The sequence below is a fragment of the Cherax quadricarinatus genome, chromosome 24 (assembly GCF_038502225.1).
Source record: "Cherax quadricarinatus isolate ZL_2023a chromosome 24, ASM3850222v1, whole genome shotgun sequence".
In the NCBI taxonomy this organism is placed as follows: Eukaryota; Metazoa; Arthropoda; class Malacostraca; order Decapoda; family Parastacidae; genus Cherax; species Cherax quadricarinatus.
Window position 1 is genome coordinate 25296057 of NC_091315.1, and position 25206 is coordinate 25321262.

At 36.8% G+C, this 25206-nt stretch overlaps 1 protein-coding gene across 2 annotated transcripts; it reads right to left on the bottom strand.

The window, feature by feature from the left end:
- Positions 1 to 172: 172 nt before the first annotated feature.
- CycJ (Cyclin J) lies at positions 173 to 24912 on the bottom strand. 2 transcript variants are annotated; one of them, XM_053779616.2, is made up of 8 exons: positions 24758 to 24912; positions 23558 to 23673; positions 22025 to 22196; positions 21522 to 21653; positions 14371 to 14523; positions 12805 to 12964; positions 8894 to 8985; positions 173 to 4010 (listed from the first exon to the last, which is right to left on the bottom strand). In XM_053779616.2, exons 1-7 carry the CDS (start codon positions 24762 to 24764, stop codon positions 8895 to 8897), a joined length of 831 nt encoding a protein of 276 aa, XP_053635591.1. In that variant the 5' UTR covers positions 24765 to 24912; the 3' UTR covers positions 173 to 4010; position 8894. The 2 variants fall into 2 exon arrangements, with proteins under 2 accessions (XP_053635591.1, XP_053635592.1); XM_053779617.2 differs by having other exon boundaries at positions 24663 to 24821.
- Between the last annotated feature and the right edge of the window lie 294 nt (positions 24913 to 25206).

A 25206-nucleotide genomic window follows, 5' to 3' on the forward strand; every position in this document is an offset into this window, starting at 1 on the left:
CAACCTTTTTTCTAAACCTTGATTATTCAAGGGTGCTTTGATGCCAGTAAGGGGCTGTTGATTCAAAGAACTGGAGCTATCTTCCCTTTCTTTGGATCAAATCAAATTGCCTCCCTATATGCCTAATAATGAAATGTACTGTGATTTTTAAAAGGGGAATAAAATACTGAACTTAATGTGTAAATGCGAATAATGAAATATATTTTGAAGCTTACTTAAGCTACAGTCATTATACCAATTACACAAATCAATATGTTAGATGTGTATCACAGAAGACAATAAAAGTTACATTAAATGTGCAAGAAATCTGACTAGAATACATAATTATTTACACTAATTACTGAAAGATTTAAGTGAAACTTTACAGTAAGGTTAATGCACTTATCTGTAAATTAAACACAAACTAACAAAAAATAATGCATACATCACAGTTAGTATTTGCTACTGTGCACAGTAAATACTGGGGTTTCTGCAAACACTAAATAATACTGAAATTGAAATACTGTATTGTACAAGTAAATGGAAACATAAATTTACATCCAAAACTTCATTCATAAACAATTTGAGCAACTCTGTGTACAAATTAATAGCACCATTGTAGCAGTATCACACTTGTCACCGTTACCCATTTTTAGTGGTTACCTAAAAACTATGTATATGTACTGCATACCTATAACTAAACAAAAAAAAAAATACAAACTAGTAATGAAAACTGATAATTTTGGTTTGCCCTGGACAACTTTTAAATCACAAGTAAAATATAAAAATTATTGAAGTTAAAGGTTTAGTTCATACTATGGGAAGGTGAGAAGGCCAAGTTTAGGTCAAGTCACATGTTCTCTGATGACTAAATCATTTGACAATGTACTGAGAAAGGTAAGTATCTATAGAAACAAAGCCAGTCTTTCCCAGTACATGATCTTGTCAGAAAAATAATTACTTGACCTGACTAAAGTGGCCTCATTTGTTTTGACTGCCTTCTAACTTACTTCAGACTTGACAACATAAGAGTCCAGAACAGAACATGCATCATCTAGCTTTCAGTTTCTATTTGTGTGACTGTCAAATTTGCTCCAGCCACAGCATTGTACCTTATTCTTAGTTAAAAAAAACAAAAATAAACTTCAGCAATTGACAAAATTTAAGTGATAAATTTTACTGTTTATATCATAAGACCATGAATCTAGAGTGCAAGATTTTAAGCAACAAAAGATTTGTAAAAATTTAAGCAACACAAGTTACTAGATTACATATTGATAAAGTCACCAACCATTTATCATCCTTTAAACGAGATACAAACTTTCATTTTTTGCAAAATTTTAATTTTACATAAATTCTATTTATTCAAAATAGAACAAAACTTATTTCAAGAAAAAATTAGAGGGCTTCAGATATGCTACTTATTATACAAACACACCATGTCAACACCAAGAACCTTACTTAGTATAAAAGTTAACTAAAATGCCAGTAATAAATACTTTTTACAATATTGAACAATTATTCCTCTTAGGACATCCTCTATTCCCAGAATGCTATTTTATTTACACACACAAAAAAAAAAAATACTTGTAAACTGCAAACACAGTAATTATACAATTCAATAAGAACAAAATGAAGAGGCTTTACAATAATGGGTAAATTAATACAATGCTATAGCAGTTTTTCTTAACTATGGTGTACCAGAAGTAATATTCAGTATTTTCTGTACACTTTTCCATCATTTTATAATAGTCCCAGAATGTGGGGTTTCATGTGTGCATGGTTTAGTTTTTGACACCAGTTTCACTAGTGTGCTAAACCTAGATGTTAATAAAATGGATGGTTCAAAACAAGTAACTGGTGCAGTTTTGCCATTTCATTGACAGCATTGCTAGTACAAGCTGCCCATGGGGTATGTGTTACTAAACCTATGAACACCTGAACATTTAGGCTGAAAAAAGATACAGTAGAATCCCAATTACCGCACATCAGCATTTTCAACCACTGAAAAATGCACCTATGCCCTAATTGCATCAGAAATGAGAATGATGATGTGTGCCATAAAGGTTGAAAAAATATGCATACTCTTCTCTTCTTTCAACAACCTGGCCGTATCGTACCGAAGCAGGGTGACCCCAAAAGAAAAACAAGTTTCTCTTCTTAACTTCACTAATGTATACAGGAGAAGGGGTTACTAGCCCCATGCTCCTGGCATTTTAGTCGTCTCTTATGACACGCATGACTCATGGAGGAAGAGTACTGTTCCACTTTCCCATGGAGATATGAGGATATAAACAAGAACAGGAACTAGTAAGAAAATAGAAGAAAACCCAGAGGGGTGTGTACATATATAAATGCTTGTGCATGCATGTGTAGTGTGACCTAAGCGTAAGTAGAAGTAGCAAGACGTACCTGAAATCTTGTATGTTTATGAGACAGAAAAAAAGAAACCGGCAATCCTACCATAATGTAAAACAATTACAGTCTCTCCTCACTTAATGAGGAGACTATGTCGGTAAACAAATTCGTCATTAAGTGAGGAGCTTACTACAGTGGTAGTGGGTTTGTGTCAACCATCTTTGATATTGTTTTAATGTCGCCTTTGTACCATTTATAACATTTCCGTTGTATTTTTAAATGTTTATACAACAGTGTACTGTATATTGTAATAAACAGTAGAGGAAATCAGCTCTAATATACAGTATTTAGGTATGCATATTGGTCAGAGCCTGTTGTAAGTCTGAGCCATCGGTAAACAAGTACAGTGGTACCCTGAGTTTCGTACAGATCCCAACTCGAACAATTATTTAAAGTGTATTATTTTAAGTGCTTTTGTAAGTGTATTTATGGGGTCTGAAACGGACTAATCTAATTTACATTATTCCTTATGGGAACAAATTCGTTTGGTAACAGCACTCGAACAGCCTTCTGGAACGAATTATGGCCAAAACTACCACTGTACGTCGCTAAGTGAGGAGAGGCTGTACAGGCTTTCGTTTTACACTCGCTTGACAGAACGGTAGTACCTCCCTGGGCGGTTGCTGTTTACCAACCTACTACCTAGGAAATATGCATACATGGTGGGATATTTCTCTTTTCTCTGCAGCATAGCTGGCTTATGGACGAGTCCACTGTTTTAGGGAAAGGCTTAGCATCAATACTTGTACAGCCACCCATGCTGCCAGTTGCCTTCTAGCAGTATCACATACGTTACTCATTCTGTTTATTGAATAATTTAAATACTGTCATCACTCACCTCATCTGTATATTAACCATGGGACACAAAAAAATACTTGCAGGCTAAGGTGCAAAGAATATGAAACTGACAGTTTTGAAAAAAAATGAGGTTTTTAGATATGGTGGGAGGCAGTGCAAGGTGGCTAGTAACTTGTAATTACATAGTAATTATACATTCCTGTGCCTTTAACAGCCATGTCTTTACTCTAGCTTATTTCAGAAGTTACTGAAAAAGTGTGAAAAAGTTATCACATGAGAAAGTTGTGTAGGAAAGGTATGATTTTGAATGATGCAGTCATGACAAATTCATTTCTGTTTAGGGTCCATAGGGTCACCACAGCTTACTTCACACTGAGGCACAACAGCCCTTCACACCACTGGGAGGGTTCACATGGCACAAACATCACAGCCCTCAAAAAGCAACAGCCACCTCCTACACCATTTTATTATTATACTCTGCATTATTCTAATTAGTTTCTCAAATACATTTATCTTTAGCATGTTTGCTTGTTATAGGTGTGCCAAGTTCCTATGTTAGATACAACTTAATCAAGTAATGTGGCTTATTTTTATGGTAGTTCACATGCTGATGGCAGGTGATGGTGTAAGAAGCTGATTCTGCCTGCCATGTGAATCCTCTCCACACACTGGCATATCAACAAGCAACTAGAAGATAAAGTAGTTTTCCAACTTCTTAGCTTATTTTGAAAAAAAAAATTGTTTGGCTTTTTTGAAGATCCAAGGAATGTAGCCCTATTTTTCCCTGATGTTCTTCAGTCCAGTTAATGCCGTTCCTGTTAAAATATCTATTTTCAGGAACATAACCTGCGTATTAATTGGGTCTCTACTGTAAATGTACTGTATAAATCTGTGTACCAGTCTAAAGTAGCAATGCATTTTTCTAATACGTATTAGAAAGCTTTATTTATCGTTTTCATTAAACCTTTCCATTATATTTCTTTTTTACAGTCTAACATTCTAAAAATTTCATTTTAATAAACAATCATGTTTATCATACATAAAGAAGCTAATTTTTTTTTTTATAAAAACATGCTTTGGCTCCTAAAAATAAAAGTACAGTGCAACCTCTACTTACGAGTGCATCCACGTGCAAGTTTTTCCAGATACGAGCAGCTGCTCAGCCGATTTTTTGCTTCCAGATGCAAGCAAAATTTCCAGATGCGAGTGGGCCTCTAGGGAGGTTAATTAACACTGGTGAGGGGGCTCTTGCTCTTGATCTAGGGAATTGGATCTCAGTTGTTTGTTGGACTATCTTATTGAAACTTGGACAATGTATGATGAAAAGGTGCTTCTTAACGTACACCAAAAATGAAAGAAATCGGACCATAAATAACGGAGTTCACTTCTCCGCCATTAGCCTCCCTTTAGCGGTATATGTATTTTCATATGGTTTTTATGGTTGTATTCTCGTTTTATTTGGTCTCATGTGATAGAATGGAAGATATTCTACAAAAATAAATATGATTTTAATTGGTTTCACAATGAAAAGTAACTTGAAATTGAGCTCAAAATAGCAGAAATGTTCGATTCTTTGGCGACATCAGTGGTAGACATCATGAGGTAGCAGTGGCAGACAACATGAAGCAGCAGTGGCAGACATCATGAGGTAGCAGTGGCAGAAAAATGAAGCAGCAGTGGCAGACAAATGAAGCAGCAGTTGCAGACAACATGAGGCAGCAGTTGCAGACAACATGAGGCAGCAGTTGCAGACAACATGAGGCAGCAGTTGCAGACAACATGAGGCAGCAGTTGCAGACATGAGGCAGCAGTTGCAGACAATATGAGGCAGCAGTTGCAGACAATATGAAGCAGCAGTTGCAGACAATATGAGGCAGCAGTTGCAGACAATATGAGGCAGCAGTTGCAGACAACATGAGGCAGCAGTGGCAGACAACATGAAGCAGCAGTGGCAGACAACATGAAGCAGCAGTGGCAGGCAACATGAAGCAGCAGTGGCAGACAACATGAAGCAGCAGTGGCAAAGTATAGTATTAAGAGTGTAGCAATTAAGTGTAGCATTAAGAGTTGAGCAATTAACTGTAGCATTAAGTGTGTAGCAATTAAGTGAAGCATTAAGAGTGTAGGACTTATAAGTCACTCTGACTTTTTTGGGTTATCCTAGGTTCTCTACACATGTAGTCAGGAGCAGGAATGGCCGCTGTGGTGGCCCAATAAACCCCAACAACAATGGCTGCTGTCACCACCACTAGCCACATACCTAATGACATGTATTTTATTCATTCTAGTGTATATATCATGTTTCTATGTTATTAATATTGTTTACTATGTCATATTACATGAATTGTGATAGATAAATAAGCTGCAGAGTTGATATTAGGGAAATTATTAAAGTATTTTCTCGTGCCTGGAATTCCACTGGAACGAATTAATTCCATTTCAATTAATTTAGATGGGGAAAATTGACTCTACAAACGAGCAAATCCAGTTGCGAGCAAGGTCATGGAATGGATTAAACTTGTGAGCAGAGGTTCCACTGTACATAATAGAACTTGTGTAATTTCCATAAAGTGCACTTTCTATATAAATGCAACTAATCAATGTACATATAATGTTTTTGGAGGTTTCAAAGTCTACAAATGATAAGTAAACATAATGAGCAAGATAACATATTAGCCAGAAGAAACAAAACACAAAAAGGAAGAATATAGGCAGTTTATGAGAATTACTATTTTTTAAACTCTTTGCATTACAAAAGACAAATCTCTATCAGATTCTTTTGCAGTGACAATTAAATATTTCAATCCTGATCAAATTATAAAAATTAAATATCTTCAAAGCTAACCCTGCACAGCAATGCCCTAGATGATTAGACAATTTATGAAGTGACATGACAGGTCATTAATGAAAATATGATAGCATATAACAGATGTCACTTCTTCAGTCCACCATAACTGATCTATAAACCAAGCCTATTGCAAAAATATTTGTATTTTTCCCTTTATACAGAAACTTTTTATCCAAATTAAATAAATCTAGATATTTTTTTTCGGTGGGAGACGGCCGACTTGTTGGAAAAAAAAAAAATTCAACAAGTCTGCCGTTCCCCACCGAGGCAGGGTGACCCAAAATGAAAGAAAATCCCCAAAAAAGAAAATACTTTCATCATCATTCAACACTTTCACCTCACTCACACATAATCAGTCTTTGCAGAGGTGCCCAAATAAAACAGTTTAGAAGCATATATAAAGATATATAACATACCCCTCCAAACTGCCAATATCCCAAACCCCTCCTTTAAAGTGCAGGCATTGTACTTCCCATTTCCAGTACTAAAGTCTGGCTATATAAAAATAACCGGTTTTCCTGAATCCCTTCACTAAATATTACCCTGCTCACACTCCAACAGCTCGTTAGGTCCCAAAAACCATTTGTCTCCATTCACTCCTATCTAACACGCTCACACATGCTTACTGGAAGTCCAAGCCCCTCGCCCACAAAACCTCCTTTACCCCTTCCCTCCAACCTTTTCTAGGATGACCCCCTACCCCGCCTTCCTTCCCCCACAGATTTATACGCTCTCCAAGTCATTCTACTTTGATCCACTCTCTCCAAATGACCAAACCACCTCAACAAGCCCTCTTCAGCCCTCTGACAAATACTTTTAGCAACTCCACACCTCCTCCTAATTTCCACACTCCGAATTCTCTGCATAATATTTACGTCACACACTGCTCTTAGACAGGACACCTCCACTGCCTCCAGCCGCCTCCTTGCTGCAGCATTTACAACAATGCTTCACACCCATATACGTGTTGGTACCACTATACTTTCATACATTCCCTTCTTTGTCTCCATGGATAACGTTTTTTGTCTCCACAGATACCTTAACAGACCACTCAGCTTTTTTCCTTCAACAATTTTATGGTTAACCTCATCCTTCATAAACCCATCCGCTGACACGTCAACTCCCATATATCTGAAAACATTCACTTCTTCCATCCTCCTTATCTCCAATGTAATATCCAATTTTTCTTTATCTAAATCATTTGATACCTTCATCACCATACTCTTATCTATCTTCACTTTCAACTTTCTACCTTTACACACCCTCCCAAACTTGTCCACTAGCCTTTGCAACTTTTCTTAGGAATCTCCCATAAGCACAGTATCATCATCAAAAAGTAACTGTCAACTCCCATTTTGTATTTGATTCCCCATAATTTAATCCCACCCCTCTCCCCAACACCCTAGCATTTACTTCTTTTACAACCCCATCTATAAATATATAGATGGGGTTGTAAATATATAGATGTGTAATGGTGACATTACACATCCCTGTCTAAGACCTACTTTTACTGGGAAGTAATCTCCCTCTCTCCTACACACCCTAACCTGAGCCTCACTGTCCTTATAAAAACTCTTTACAGCATTTAATAACTTACTACCTATTCCATATACTGTACTTGCAACAACTGCCACATTGCTTCCCTATCCACTATCATATGCCTTTTCTAAATCCATAAATGCAATGAAAACTTCCCTACCTTTATCTAAATAATGTTCACATAACTTTTTAACTTTAGTAATGTATACAGGGTAAGGGGTTGTTAGTCCTTTGCTCACAGCATTTTAGTTGCCTCTTACGACACGCATGGCTTACGGAGGAAGAATTCTGTCCCACTTCCCCATGGAGATGAGACGAAATAAACAAGAACAGGAACTAGTAAGAAATAAGAAAACCCAGATGGGTGTGTATATATATATGCTTGAACATCCAAGTGTAGTGTGACCTAAGTACAAGCAGAAGTAGCAAGACGTACCTGAAATCTTGCATGTTTACGAGACAGAAAAAAAAACAGTAATCCTACCATCATGTAAAACAATTACAGGCTTCAGTTTTACACTCACTTGGCAGGACTGTAGTACCTCCCTAGGCAGTTGCTGTCTACCAACCTACTACCTAAAGGACTTCTATATAATTAAAAACAAATATGAACAAATAAGTTTGCTATTCAATATAAAGATTAAAAGTCATCTTTCAACAAACTGGCCATATTCCACTGAGGCAGGGTGGCACAAAAAGAAAAACGAAAGTTTCTCCTTTTAAATTTAGTAATATATACAGAAGGGATTACTAGTCCCTTGCTCTCATTAAAAGTCATATTACACATTATTACTGCTGTTGGAGTGTGAGCAAGGTAATATTTTGTGAAGGGATTCAGGAAAACCAGTCATGTAGCTGGATTTGAGTCCTGGAGGTAGGAATTATAATGCCTGCACTTTAAGGAGGGGTGTATGATATTGGCTGTTTGGAGTGATGTCTAAGCTGTCGTATATGAGCGCCTCTGTAAAGACAATGATTATGTGTGCATGTAGGTGACAGTGTTGAATGATGATAACAGTGTTTCTTTTTTGGCTTATCCTGCCTCGGTGGTAGATGCCCACATGTTGAAAATTCATGAAGAGCTAAACTTGTAGGGGTCATACAGCACCCAGACATATTGTACAGTATTATAAATTGAGCAAATTAAATCAAGCACTGGAAGTCTTGCAAAATTAATACTTAATAATATAAACAAAGCATTACATGAATACGTGTGGCTTCTTTTTGTTCTTGCAATCAACTCAAAATCTGACTAGTAACTACCTCATAAAATGAGTTATAAACCAAGTAAAAACTTATTCAATACTGTACTTTACGGAGATCCTCGTAGACTAGATGAGCGACTGCCATATCCAGAATCTGGGGTGCTGCAAATACTGCTCTTTTCTTCACTTTCATACAACCTACAGATACAGAAATTAAACTTAAACCTGTAATATAGTTGGACTGAGGTAAATTGCAAAAATTACATGGTACATAAGACTGAATAATGTAGAAATAAATTGTACATCATAGTATTACTATTCTACTGTATGGTACAAAGAATGCTACGTAATTGTACTGTAGGAAGGAAATGGTAAAATTTGGAAAGCACTTTGATCTATAAGATTACTTGGTGCTTCTTGCCTATACAATGGTTATTATGGAGCCATCTGGTTTAGCGTTTCTTTTTCATTATAATAACAATAACAATGATACTAATAATGGAGCCATCTGATAACAGACCAGTGTATGAAATCTGCAAACAATATGAATTTGAGAACATGATTCATAAATAACTATGCTCAAACACAGGATATTCAACCCTTTCCAGCAAGACTTAAAGCAAAAATGCCATAAAAGAAAGCAAGATATATTCTACACGACACATGATACAAAGAATTACTCTACAAACTGTTGAATAGTAGGGCGACATATAACAAATACAATTCCGAATATTTCAACTGTCATATTGATTACTCGTGTAGTGGAACTAAGCAGGGATTATAATACATGTACAGTACTATTTTTTTTTTTTAACAAGTCGGCCGTCTCCCACCGAGGCAGGGTGACCCAAAAAGAAAGAAAATCCCAAAAAAGAAAATACTTTCATCATCATTCAACACTTTCACCTCATTCACACATAATCACTGTTTTTGCAGAGGTGCTCAGAATACAACAGTTTAACCCTTTGAGGGTTTTCGTCGTACTAGTACGTCTTAAGCGTAGGGGTTTTTGACGTACTAGTACTCATAAATTCTAGCGACCTCAAATCTAGTGGGAGAAAGCTGGTAGGCCTTCATATGAAAGAATGGGTCTATGTGGTCAGTGTGCACAGTCTAAAAAAAATCCTGCAGCACACGGTGCATAATGAGAAAAAAAAAACTTTTTCCATTTTTTTTAATAAATCAGCGACTTTGCAGTGTATTTTCGTATAGTATTTATTGTTGTATTCTTGTTTTCTTGGTCTCATTTTATAGAATGGAAGACATATTACTGAAATTGAGATGATTTTGACTGGTTTTACAATGAAAGGTGCCTTGAAATTGAGCTCAAAGTAGCAGAAATGTTCGATTTTTACCAAACTTCAAAAGTAAACAATTCGTGCCAAGCGTGCAATACACGTCAACTGGTGAGTCTAATATTCTTTCACAAGTGCACCAATAATATTTATACCATTTTTTACACTAATGCAGTAGTCTGCATAACAGTAAATCTTATATTTTTTGTGAGAATAAAAATTCAAAGTGGAAAGCAAAAGAATATAAGAGGGGCCTTGAGACGTGACTAATGACTAGAGGAAATGTCATTTTAGTGCCAGGAATGTCTTTCTTGTTTATTCTGGACCCTATTCCGAAATTGGCATCTTTTGAAATTTGTGTGAAATTGGCAAAATTGCTAAATTCTGACCACTGTACTGGATAGTTGAATTTATAAATGGGTGGTTTCTTGCACCCATTCGATAGAAAAAATGGAGTTCTAGCGAAATATTCATGTTTTTTGTCGACTAGTACAGTGAAATTGGCCGAAAATGGGGCTCAAAGTGGGCAAAATCGCCGATCCGTAAACATCGCCGAGACCGCTAACTTTGCGAGAGCATAATTCCGTAAGTTTTCTATCAAATTTCAAACTTTTGGTGTCGTTATGATCGGGAAAAGATTCTCTATCTTTTCATAAGAGAAAATAATTTTTTTTTTTTTTTTAAATTTGGCCGACCCTGAGAACGAGTTTCGGAGAGGGCCTGTCGACCCTCAAAGGGTTAAGAGCATATACGTATAAAGATACACAACATATCCTCCAAACTGCCAATATCCCAAACTCCTATTTTAAAGTGCAGGCATTGTACTTCCCATTTTCAAGACTCAAGTCTGGCTATATAAAATAACCAGTTTCCCTGAATCCCTTCACTAAATACACCTACCATCCGACTTACGACCTGCTCGACTTACGAGCACTCGACTTACGACCGTGTTTTTTATGCCAAATTTCTGGGAAATAAACAACTATTTGTGTTGTACACAGTGTTTATCCTAAACCTTACAGTATAAAATACAGTACTAACAGCATAAAAAGTAAAGTAAAACATGAAACACCAAAATAAAACAATAAAATAAAGCCATTACAAAAATGTTTTGTTGATATTCAGTAGTAAAGTTCGACTTACGACCATTTCGACTTACGACCAGTTTCTCGGAACCGAACTCTGTCGTAAGTCGGATGGTAGGTGTATTACCCTGCTCACACTCCAACAGCTCGTCAGGTCCCAAATACCATTCGTCTCCATTCACTCCTATCTAACATGCTCATGCATGCTTGCTGCAAGTTCAAGCCTCTGGCCCACAAAACCTCCTTTACCCCCCCCTCCAAACCCTACAGATTTATACGCTCTCCATGTCATTCTACTTTGATCCATTCTCTCTAAATGACCAAACCACTTCAACAACCCCTCTTCAGCCCTCTGACTAATACTTTTAACTCCACACCTTCTCCTAATTTCCACACTCCGAATTTTCTGCATAATATTTACACCACACATTGCCCTTAGACAGGATATCTCCACTGCCTCCAACCGCCTCCTCACTGCAGCATTTACAACCCAAGCTTCACACCCATATAAGAGTGTTGGTACCACTATACTTTCATACATTCCCTTCTTTGCCTCCATAGATAATGTCCTTTGTCTCCACATATCCCTCAATGCACCACTCACCTTTTTTTCCCTCAATTCTATGATTAACCTCATCCTTCATAAATCCATCCGCTGATACGTCAACTCCCAAATATCTGAAAACATTCACTTCTTCCATACTTCTCCTCCCCAATTTGATATCCAATTTTTCTCTATCTAAATCATTTGATACCCTCATCACCTTACTCATCTACCTTTACACACTCCCAAATTCGTCCACTAACCTCTGCAATTTTTCCTTTAGAATCACCCATAAGTACAGTATCATCAGCAAAAAGTAACTCTGTCACTTCCCATTTTGTATTTGATTCCCCATAATTTAATCCCACCCCTCTCCCGAACACCCTAGCATTTACTTCTTTTACAACCCCATCTATAAATATATTAAACAACCATGGTGACATTACACATCCCTGTCTAAGGCCTACTTTTACCGGGAAGTAGTTTCCCTCTCTTCTACACACCCTAACCTGAGCCTCACTATCCTCATACAAACTCTTTGCAGCATTTAGTAACTTACCACCTATTCCATATACTACTTGCAACATCTGCCACATTGTTCCCCTATCCACTCTATCATATGCCTTTTCCAAATTCATAAATGCAATAAAAATTCCCTACCTTTATCTAAATACTGTTCACATATATGCTTCAATGTAAACACCTGATCTACACATCCCCTACCCACTCTAAAACCTCCTTGCTCATCCGCAATCCTACGTTCTGTCTTGCCTCTAATTCTTTCAATAATAACCCTACCGTACACTATTCATGGTATACTCAGTAAACTAATTCCTCTATAATTTTTATAATCTCTCTTGTCCCCCTTCCCTTTATATAAAGGGACTATACATGCTCTCTGCCAATCCCTAGGTACCTTCTTCTCTTTCATACATTTATTAAACAAAAATACCAACCACTCCAACACTATATCCCCCCTGCTTATAACATTTTTGTCACACATATACATAAATATATAAAACTATAAAATAAATAATAAAACAAAATTAAATAAAGGAGATGGGGGGTAGAGAAGTTAAACAATATCAAGCACCTTAATAAAAGATCCATAAGTTGTGATAGGGACTGTAGGTGATACCCAGTAGTAGCTTGAAGTGCAACTGGCCACGTTGGAAGTAAATGACAGCACAAACGTCCACAAGCTAAACATGCTGCCGCCACCTGCGAGCTTTGCCATTGTAGGAAAACTAGATCTGAAAAAAGAAAAAAAAAAATCTAGGTAGTAGGTTGGTAGACAGAAACCATCAAGGAAACTCCGTCCTATCACACTACAGCCTCTCCTCACTTAGCGACATACTTGTTTACCGATGAATCCGACTTATGATGGGGGCTCTGACCAGTATGCATACCTAAATATGTAATGTATATTAGAGCTGATTTCGTCTATTCTGTTTATTACAATATACAGTACACTGCTGTATAAACATTTAAAAATATACCAGAAATGTTATAAATGGTGCAAAGGTGACATTACAATAATATCAAAGATAGTTGACACAAACCTACTATCATTATATGCTCCTCACTTAGTGATGAATTCACTTACCAACGTGGTCTTAGGAATGGAACTCCACTGTTAAGTGAGGAGAGGCTATATTTGAAAATGAAAACTTGTTAAATGTTTTGTACTCTGCAGGACTGCTAATTTTTTCTTTTGGCTCACAAACACATAGGATGACAGGTATATCTTACAAACTTATAACATGTACCTAAATTAGGTATATACACAGTTTTACTTTCCTATGGGCTTGTATATATTTTTTTTCCTACATCTGTGGCCTGGTCTGAGACTAGACTATGAGAAAGATACTTCCCAGAACTACTGATCTGATACCGTAACAGTTAGCAATTTGATAGTAACTTTTGGTATATACTGTACTTTAACATTTATCTTTTAAAACTACTGATGTATCTTAACTTTACCCAAAAGTTCATAAAGGTGCTTCACAACAAATTTCTGAAGGCATTCATGTAAATGCTCTTGAGAATAGACTCATACCACACTTCTACAATAATAGCTTGTTTCTTACTCTCATAACCTTACTCCTTCCAATGCTTACTTTTAATTGCCTTCTTTTACATACCCTCCCAAATTCATCCACTAACCCCATACACCAATCACTCAAAATCTATATCTCCACCTGCTTTTAACATTTCTGTCCTGATCTCATCAATCCCAGATCCTTACACTGAACAGCTCTTCAAAATATTCCCTCCACCTTCCCAATATGTATCTCTGCCTCTCCATCTAATAACTCCCTGTTTTGTTTTTAACTTAAATCTATTCATTCCTTAGGGTTCCTCAACTTATTTATCTCGCTCCAAAACTTTCTTATTCTCAGCAAAAATTGTTAACAAAACCTCATTTACTCTCCCATTTGCTCTCCATCGTCCTCACCACTCTTAATCTCTCTAAACCTCCATGTACTCCAGCCCTCCTTATACCACTTCTGCTCTGTAAAAATCTCTCATATGCTAACTTTCTATCCCTTACCACTCTACCTTGTAATTCCACCAACTGCTCCTTTTTCCTAAAGCACCCACCCTCCTATATCCCTTGACTGGATATAATGGTATAGATGATACATACAGAGCTTACCTTGTAGAGAAATATCAAGAAACTGAGCAGTTACCCTCCAGAGTGTCTGTCTAGTTAATGCTGGAGAAGTAAGATCTGCTCCTTCAACAGTGTCACCAGCTGTTACTCCATGCATGAGGTAGAACTCTGCAAAGTGAGCTACTGTCACAGTCCCTGAGGAATATAATTATTTTACTTAACATTAGTGCAAATAGTCTCAGTTGCAAACACTATACAGTACAGCACTTGAAAAATTAAAAGGATGAATGTACTATGATGTGAAGCAATAATATTTAAGAGATATTAACAAAGGTATCAAATGATTTAGATAAAGAAAAATTTGATATCACATTGGAGGTAGGGAGTATGGAAGAAGTGAATGTGTTCAGATATTTGGGAGTTGACTTGTCAGCAAATGGGGTTTATGAAGGATGAAGTTAACCACAGAAATGATGAAGGAAAAATGCTATCCACGGAGGCAAAGAAGAGAATTACGAGAGTATAGTGGTACCAACACTTATATGGGTGTGAAGCATGGGTTGTAAATGCTGCAGCAAGGAGGCTGAAGGCAGTGCAGATGTTGTGTGGTGTAAATATTATGCAGAGAATTTGTAGTGTGGAAATTAGGTGGTGTGGAGTTACTAAAAGTATTAGTCAGAAGGCTGATGAAGGGTTATTGAGGTGGTTTGTTCATTTAGAGAGAATGGAACAAAGTAGAATGACTTGGAGAGCGTATAAATCTGTAGGGTAAGGAAGGCAGGGTAGAGGTCGTCCTCGAAAAGGTTGAAGGGAGGGGGTAAAGGAGGTTTTGTGGGCGAGGGGCTTGGACTTTTAGCAAGCGTGCATGAGTGTGTTAGACAGGAGTGAATGGCGACAGATGGGTTTTGGGACCTGACGAGCTGTTGGAGTGTGAGCAGGGTAATATTTTGTGATGGGATTCAGGGAAACTGGTTAGCCGGACTTAAGTCCTGGAAACGGGAAGTATAATGCCTGCACTTTAAAGGAGGGGTTTGGGATATTGGCAGTTTGGAGGGACATCTAAACTGTTGTATCTGAGTGCCTCTGCAAAGACAGTGATTATGTATGAGTGATGGTGAAAGTGTTGAATAATGATGAAAGTTTTTTCTTTCTTTTCCAGGTTTTTTTTTCTTTTTTGGATCACCCTGCCTCAGTGGGAAATGGCCGATGTATTTAAAAAAAAAAAATTAATAGGTTGAGGAAAGCCTTGGAGCCAATGGCCTTAGAAGCTAAAAACAGAGTGGACATGTTAGATGGGAAGGAGGAAGCACTGGAAAGATGGGAGACTATTTTGAAGTTCCCTATCTGTCAACAGATTTAATTTTTTTTTTTTTTCAACAAGTCGGCCGTCTCCCACCGAGGCAGGGTGACCCAAAAAAGAAAGAAAATCCCCAAAAAGAAAATGCTTTCATCATCATTCAACACTTTCACCACACTCACACATTATCACTGTTTTTGCAGAGGTGCTCAGAATACAACAGTTTAGAAGCATATACGTATAAAGATACACAACATATCCCTCCAAACTGCCAATATCCCAAACCCCTCCTTTAACCCTTTCAGGGTCCGTCCCGTAGATCTACGGCTTTACGTTCAGGGTCCAAACCGTAGATCTACGCCATGAGCTCAGCTCACTCTGATAAACTGTGAGTGGTACATTTGGGCCTAGATATGAGAGAATACATCTATGTGGTATGTGTGCACCACATAAAACAGATCCTGCAGCACACTGTGCATAATGAGAGAAAAAAAATGAAATCATGATTTTTCGATTAAAACAGCAACTTTGCAGTGTTTTTTCGTATGTTTTTTATAGTTGTATTTGCGATTTCTTGGTCTCATTTGATAGAATAGAAGACATATTACAGAAATAGAGATGATTTTGATTGGTTTTAGCATTGGAAATGGCTTGAAACTGAGCTCAAAGTAGCGGAAATGTTAAATTTTTGCCGATATTCAGGAGTAAACAAACGACCTCACATGTCTAATACACATCAGCTGGTGGGTCTAATATACATTCACAAATATGGTGATGATATTTATACAATTATTACAGTATTGCATAACAGTAAATCTTCTATTTTTTGGTGTGAATAAAAATTGATTATGTGAATAAAAAATCAAAATGGAATTTATTTGTAAAGCCTCAAAACATAACTAATGAACAGAGGAAATGTTAGTTTAGTGCCAGGAATGCCTACATTGTTCATTCTGGACCCTATTTTGAAATTGGAATATTTTGAATTTTGTGTTAAATTGGCCAAATTAACAATTTCCGATCACTTTATTTTGTAGTTGAAACAGTTGACTTGGCGATTTCTTGTGCTCAATCGATAGAATAGAAGTAATACTAGTGAAATAGCTAAGAATTTGGTTGATTGGAATAATGTAATTGGCGTAAAATGGGAGTCAAAGTCGGCAAAATCGCCGATTCGTAAATATCGCTGACACATCAAAATTCGCGAGAGCATAATTTCGTCAATTTTCCACCAATTTTCGTACTTTTTGTTTTATTACCTTCACAAAAAGATTCTCTATGATTTCATAAGAAAAAATAACAAATTTTTTTTTTGAAATATCTTGGACACTGGTGCGTGACTCCAGATTTGGGCCTTGGACCCTGAAAGGGTTAAAGTGCAGGCATTGTACTTCCCATTTCCAGAACTCAAGTCTGACTATATGAAAATAACTGGTTTCCCTGAATCCCTTCACTAAATATTACCCTGCTCACACTCCAACAGATCGTCAGGTCCCAAGTATCATTCGTCTCCATTCACTCCTATCTAACACGCTCACGCACGCTTGCTGGAAGTCCAAGCCCCTCGCCCACAAAACCTCCTTTACCCCCTCTCTCCAACCCTTTCGAGGACGACCCCTACCCCTCCTTCCTTCCCCTATAGATTTATATGCTTTCCATGTCATTCTACTTTGATCCATTCTCTCTAAATGACCAAACCACCTCAACAACTCCTCTTCTGCCCTCTGACTAATGCTTTTATTAACTCCACACCTTCTCCTAATTTCCACACTCCTAATTTTCTGCATAATATTTACACCACACATTGCCCTTAGACAGGACATCTCCACTGCCTCCAACCGTCTCCTCGCTGCTGCATTTACCACCCAAGCTTCACATCCATATAAGAGTGTTGGTACCACTATACTTTCATACATTCCCTTCTTTGCCTCCATAGATAGCATTTTTTGACTCCACATATACCTCAATGCACCACTCACCTTTTTTCCCTCATCAATTCTATGATTAACCTCATCCTTCATAAATCCATCCGCTGACACGTCAACTCCCAAGTATCTGAAAACATTCACTTCTTCCATACTCCTCCTCCCCAATTTGATATCCAATTTTTCTTTATCTAAATCATTTGATACCCTCATCACCTTACTCTTTTCTATGTTCACTTTCAACTTTCTACCTTTACACACATTCCCAAACTCATCCACTAACCTTAGCAATTTTTCTTTAGAATCTCCTGTAAGCACAGCATCATCAGCAAAAAGTAACTGTGTCAATTCCCATTTTGAATTTGATTCCCCATAATTTAATCCCACCCCTCTCCCGAACACCCTAGCATTTACTTCTTTTACAACCCCATCTATAAATATATTAAACAACCATGGTGACATTACACATCCCTGTCTAAGACCTACTTTTACCGGGAAGTATTCTCCCTCTCCTCTACACACCCTAACCCGAGCCTCACTATCCTCATAAAAACTCTTAACAGCATTTAGTAACTTACCACCTATTCCATATACTTGCAACATCTGCCACTTTGTTAAAAAGTACATATTAAATCTTACTTAAGTGTTATAATCAGTGATTGTAAATACTCTTACATCAACCATACCCCTGGCCGGGATTGAACCCGCGGTCATAGAGTCTCAAAACTCCAGCCCGTCGCGTTAGCCACTAGACCAGCTAGCCACAATAAGATTCATCCAACTAGGTATATTTCTACACCATAGGAAAGTTAGCACAGGCACCTCTGTGACCACAAATGCAAGTTTTTACAGACGAATCTCCAGCTAGCGTGGCCGTGACGAACTCTAGCTCAAGTCCCTTCACTGCCGTCAACATGACTCAAGAAATCGTAATGACACGATTGCAAATAAACCATACCCCCGGCCGGGATTGAACCCGCAGTCATAGAGTCTCAAAACTCCAGCCCGTCGCGTTAGCCACTAGACCAGCTAGCCACCGCAGGTTCAATCCCGGCTGGGGGTATGGTTTGTTTGCAATCGTGTCATTACGATTTCTTGAGTCATGTTGACGGCAGTGAAGGGACTTGAGCTAGAGTTCGTCACGGCCACGCTAGCTGGAGATTCGTCTGTAAAAACTTGCATTTGTGGTCACAGAGGTGCCTGTGCTAACTTTCCTATGGTGTAGAAATATACCTAGTTGGATGAATCTTATTGTGGCTAGCTGGTCTAGTGGCTAACGCGACGGGCTGGAGTTTTGAGACTATGACCGCGGGTTCAATCCCAGCCGGGGGTATGGTTTATTTGCAATCGTGTCATTACGATTTCTTGAGTCATACTCTTACATTACTGTCACCACTTTAATTCTACCATTTATAAAGTGCACACAATTGATATGGCATGAATTTAATGTAAATTATCTGTAATTGTCCAATATGGAACGAATTACTCAAGCTGTACTGTCACACTGCACCAAAGAGGGAGCTCAAGCCAGTGAAGACGTAATGCTTGAGAGCAATAGGCATTACAATAATTATGCAAAGAATAAGGAGCATAATAATTAGATGGTGCGGAGTTACGAAGGGCACTATTCATAGGGTGGAGGAGTGGTTGCAGTGGCTTGGAAGTTAGAGAGGCTGGAGTAGAACAGGATGATAAAAGGGGTGTATAAATCTAGCATGGAAAGGAGGGGCAAGGGTAACTCTTAATAATTTTATCATACACTATACTTAGTATGCTCAATAAGCTTATTCAATATACAAGCAGGCTGCACTTTACAGCACTTCGCTTTACAGCATTTCACTAATACAGTGGCTTTCAATTATACTCATTCTTCATTTAGTCAGACTTCCTACAATATATATATATTCACCACTCACTATAAGCTAAGGACAAAAATATTTTGAGGTAAGTAATGGGTGTACTGTATATGCATTTTTTTAGGCCCAGCTACATTGCTCACTTAATATATGATAGTGTAAACATGTTATTAGGTTTTTATCTGCATTTGAAAGTGAAAAAAGGCCATGATTCACTTTATTGATTTTCACTTTACAACAGTAGCCTGGTACCTAATCTGTTGTATAAGTGGGGCCCTCCTATGATTCTTACAATCTTGTCCCCTTTTCCTTAAACAAAGGAACTATGCTAATCCATCGGTACCGTCCCTTCCCCCATGCATGTACTGAACAAATAAACTAACCACTTCAAAGCTATATTTCCATCTGCTTTGTATAATCTGTGCCTTAATTAATCTTATCTGTCCCAGCTGCTTTACTCCCTTTCATTCCACCCACTACCTAATATATCATTATATTAAATTAGTACCGTCAATAACAATTTTCAGTTTTCTTAAATTTCTATCAATATAAATTTGCTATAATCTATCATTATCAATTTATGTGGTACAGTTACTGTACCACATAAACAATATGAAAAAATCATTGGTCACAGTTCAAACCACAATTTGTCTTAGGGCATAACTACAAGGCACAGTAAATTTTTGATATTGAAAAACTCTGCTATTTAGGTTAGCTTCTTAGTCAAGTACTTGGGCTGCTCAAATCCTGACATTAAGGCATGGTGATCCAACACTGGGAAAGTATTAACTAGAGTAGCAAAATACAGCATGCACAGCCCTTTTAAAGGCTGTACTAAAGATAAACTAAACTATTAATTTTATTTGATAAATGATGAAATTGACTATCACAGTGCACAAAGTTCCTCAAACACTTGAATTTGTTACACTATTTACTGCACTTTTATCACAAAAAGCAGAAGGGGGTTACTTAACCGCATTCCCCACATTTGTAGTCCCACATTCTTATGTCTGTAGCAACAAATGTAAGACTACAGATGGGGTAAAAAAAAAAAAAAAGTGTAATCAATGTGTAGCCAAGTCAATAATTAGAGCTTTCAAAAAGTTTTTTCTCAAGGCTACTGAGTTTTTTGTTGCAGTTTAGAGTCACTTCAATTGTAATGTTTGCGAATGTCTGGCAAAATAACTATTGAAGTAATGAGAGTAAATTTTTCCATTTTTTGGTTTCCTACCTTGATGAAAGACTGCCACGTGGCACAAAAATATAAAGTAGGTTCGAGTTATTTGTTTGGCACGAATCTGAAGAAGAAAAGCGTATTTTTTGAACAGGTAAAAATAAAAAAAAAATATAGTACTGTAATAAAGTAGTTTTTTATCTCATTTGCTTTTGGATAGCACAAGGATATTCTATAAACCTTGCTAAGGTAAACCAAATATTTTACTTAAAGAGATTATCCCCTCAAGGAAGGTTCCTTGATGTTTGTGAGGGGCTCTTGATTTAGGGAATTGGATCTGTGCTCCAGTTCCCCAAATTAAGCCTGAATGCCTTCCACATACCCCCCCCACCCCCAGGCTTTGTATAATCCTCCGGGTTTAGCGCTTCCCCTTTGATTATAATAATAATTAAAGAGATTATGAGAAGTTTTACTTAAATCCTTCTGCCCACTCCGTTACTTAGCATATTTACAGTGGACACACTCTTATTCATTGCTAAGAGGTACTTTTATTACAGCTTTTATTTATCCATATTTCAAAATATTTTTTTCCTCTAAACTGACATCTTACAAAAATATTAACAGTGTAAAACAGTGCATTAAACTGTTAACCACAATTTCTTCTGGGGTTACAAAGTTTACCTAGAAGCTCTAGTTTTTAAAGCACATATTGTACTATAATTTTCTAGCATTTTATTTCCAAGATGTAATTTCAGGCAAAACAGATATTTAATACCTGAATGCCATTTGAGACATTTTGTCAATATAATACTGAAGTGAATTACTAAAAATATTTAAAATAATGAAAAAAAAATTATATTTAAGTAGAAAATATTTAAGTAGACAGTGATATAACTAAATAAAAAAAAAAACATTTTAAGTATTAAACAAGGCTTACACACCTACATTCCAATTGAAGTACTTAAGCATAAAAGCTTCCATTGAATTAAAGATGGCTATGCTATATCTGTTATTTGCAAAAGCATTCAGCTCTGGGATTCTTGGGACATTCATATCCTTTTCTTCAAATTTTGCTGCAAGATGAACACAAATATAATTATAACAAATGTCAATCATTTGCATGTACAGTACATCATCTTTCCATTGCAAGTGTGATGTTCATATAGAATTAGTCCTATATAACATACAGTATTATGGTTACCAAATTTACGTCAAAGTAAACTAAAAGCAAGGTGCTGAATCTGATAAATTTGGTTACTGAATTCTCATTTTAAATTAAAGAAAGTAGTAGGCATCAATACAAGCATCAATAGTTTACAATAAAAAACAGAATTTTTTTTAGAAAAAGCAGGATTTGCTCCACTTCCCCCACCACATAAAAAATGGAGCATTAACTTCTGTAACTGTGGCTATAGAAAACATGACAAATTAAGATGCAACATACCAGCTAATAATATAGAGGCGAGAGCTGTTAGGCGTAGCTGGTTATCTGATATATGATGAGCATCCATAAACCTGTCTAAAAGGTACACAGAGAGGTGGGTCGTTGCAACACTGAGCTTCAGGCGTTCGCAAACCAAGCACAAGAAATCTACCAACGCCCCCCTCATTGACAACTGAAAACATTTAAAATATTATTTTTTATAATACAGGATTACATACAAAACTGTACTTTAAAAACAAAATCGTACATTTGTAATTATAACTGTACATAAAAATGGGTTAAAGGCACAGTATTTGTACTCTCAATAAAGGCAGAGAATTAGGGAAGTGGAAACCCAGAATAGAGAGGATATAAATAATATGCTTAAAATGCTGCATTTAGATATAGAAAGGATATAGGAAAGCACTGCATCAATAACTTACTGAATGCCATTCAGCATCTTAATAGTATTTTTTGCTGATACACTTACATTTTGTATGTACCCCCCTACCCCCAACTTTAAACACTTTAGATAATGATGAACTTGCTATCAGAGCCATCACAAACTCAAATTTTAGGAAACACATTATGCCTTTATTCAAACCCCTAAACTTATTATATAAATGAAATGCATACTTATTACTGCTCACTCCATATTTCAAAACACTATACTGTAATATTGATGCTGACTTCAAGACACTTCATGGACAACTATGATAGCTTGAGATAGCCACCCCAATATAAGGCCAATCTAAGTGTCTGGTTTGTACCTGGTTGGGACTGCAGTAGTGCTAATCTTAATGCCCAGGATATATGATGAAGTCCCATGGTAGATGACCTGTAGCCAGAAGTTAGGGGGTGTGGAGGCCTTTGTAATCTCAAATGAGAACAGCTGTGGCAGTCTCTCAAATACCTCAGTTTGAAAAGACAGGAGTGATGATTGCTCATCTTCATACCATAGTCCTGTTAGGGGACTCTAGCCTCTATGGAGGCCATATGTCGTATGTTCCCTTTGGCACATCTCTCTTATATTTGCCGTGTTTATATTATCCTTTATGTCATCCCTCCCTTATATATCAAAGCAAAACCTGATTAGAATACTAGGGAGCCATTCCCATGTGTATGATAATTAAATACTCCTGTTGGATAATGAAAGTGAAGGTAAAGAGGGTATCCCAGCTAAATGATAATTTTGGATTGTGGATAACACTATACAGTACATATATGGAAATAAGGTAAAGGAATATGGCTGTGTTTTTAAGAAACTTGTTGAGCAGTTGTATATCAAACCTAGTTGGTAATATATTGTGGGCCCCTGAATATTACTAATATAAGGCTGAATGAAAGTTTAGATCCTTAAATAAACTTTGAACTATTACAAAAAGAATCAGAATAAAGTTCATCAGGCAAGGTAGATAAGAAAAATATATAAACAATAATTGTGAAACAAAGGTTAATTTTAGAAAGCTTCAAAGAAGTGAATGTAGTCAATCCCTGCAACTATGGTATATAATATCTCTAAGTACAAACTATGGATATTATACATTTACTCACCTGAGGAGAATTACCATTGTATGGAAGGTGTTTCCTCTCTCTATAATGCATCCATGACAACACATCTTCTGCATAGTCTGTCATCCAGCTGTTACCTCGTGCCATCATATAACTTTCTGAAAAAAAACAAAAATTCAATTTTATGGAAAAAAAACAAGCTAAATTTTAGTTAATACTGTACTGTACTATAGCATCATAAAATAAGGCAAGGAAACATTCATGTTAGAATGGCAATGGTTTTTCAGGTGAACTCAATGCCAATGTCAAACAGTTTATGTAATTACCTGTGTATATGAGTAGTGTCTTAGAACTGTTGTTAAAAAATAGAAGCAGGACAATGAAATATTAAAATTTTGTATTAAAAGTAATCAAAATTAATGATCAGATGTCAAATACTTAATTCATTTACTTGCAATAAGTGTATGTATGCCCAGAATGGTGTGCCTTGAAGACCATTAATAAACTGCAAGTTATGTAACACCTAATTAATAACTTGCTTATACACTGCATATTTTCATATTTCCAAGGCTGTAGCTCACAATAATCTAGCAAACAGGTAGGTATTTTACTTGTAGAACAAAGGTAGCAAGTATAAGAAAGGGCTGGGGCTCGAACACCGATAATTTGTTGTAATATGAACACAGACCACGTAAGTCATTGTGTTAAAAAGCAGTGAAGAAACTGTGATAAAAAGCACCTTAGTGATATTTATTGTATTTACAGCACTATGGTAATAATTCAGTTTCATGCTACATTTTTTAATTGAGTACAAGTGCAAGTAACAACATTCAACAGCCATGGGTGGATGTGAGGGAAGGGGGGGGGGGTCAGGTTATTGGTGGTGATTATTGTTATTATTATCAGAACTAAGCGCTAAAACCACAAGGGCCATATAGGGGTCCAGGTTATTGGTGAGAGCAGGTCACTGCACGTGGAGGCCGCTCATGTCAACACCACCACCACGTGACTTAAAAACTTTTGTTTACTTTCCACTCAACAATATATCCCATTAAACCTGCATTTGTGAGCATAAACGAAAATAATTGTTGCGAAACCATGTAAGCTTAACCAAAATTACTTGTTTAGCACATTTAACACGACGTACAGTGTCACAGCAGCGACGACGAAGGTAGCAACCTCATTTTCAGCACCATTACAATGCACACATTGATAAGAACGAGGAAGCCACAAGAAACCCACCTTGCATGGGTCTGTGGCGACACTTGTAAAGATGTCTGCATGGTCTGGGGCTGATATACAGATGGTCTGAGGTTCACAGCAAGCAAGGTCAACACCACCACCAGGCCGGGTTGACCTACACAGTTACCACTTCGTCTTAAAACTTACTTTAACCTCTCTGCGAGCGTTCATACCTTCAAAAAAATATATGTATTATTATTGCATATAAACTTAATTTTAATAGTAAATATGACTTATTAAAACATACAAATAACACTGTTTAATTAAACGTTTTCTTCGTTTATCGCCACTTAATTATATTTGCTTTAATTATTGTTTATCCTATATTTTCCTAACTGAATACGAATGTTGAAATACATATAAATGCACAATAATGAAATAATTTCTTATACGGCAAATAAAATCGTAACAAACTGTGAAATGTACAAAATATACCATAATGGTAATGC

Bases quoted from the DNA above. Each gene is read 5' to 3' on its own strand.
- CycJ (XM_053779616.2), bottom strand. The intron at 21,654-22,024 runs GTATGTTGCATC...TTCATCTTGCAG, and splicing joins CGCCTCTATATTATTAGCTG to CAAAATTTGAAGAAAAGGAT. The intron at 8,986-12,804 runs GTGCTTGATATT...CTGTATCTGTAG, and splicing joins CTTATGGATCTTTTATTAAG to GTTGTATGAAAGTGAAGAAA.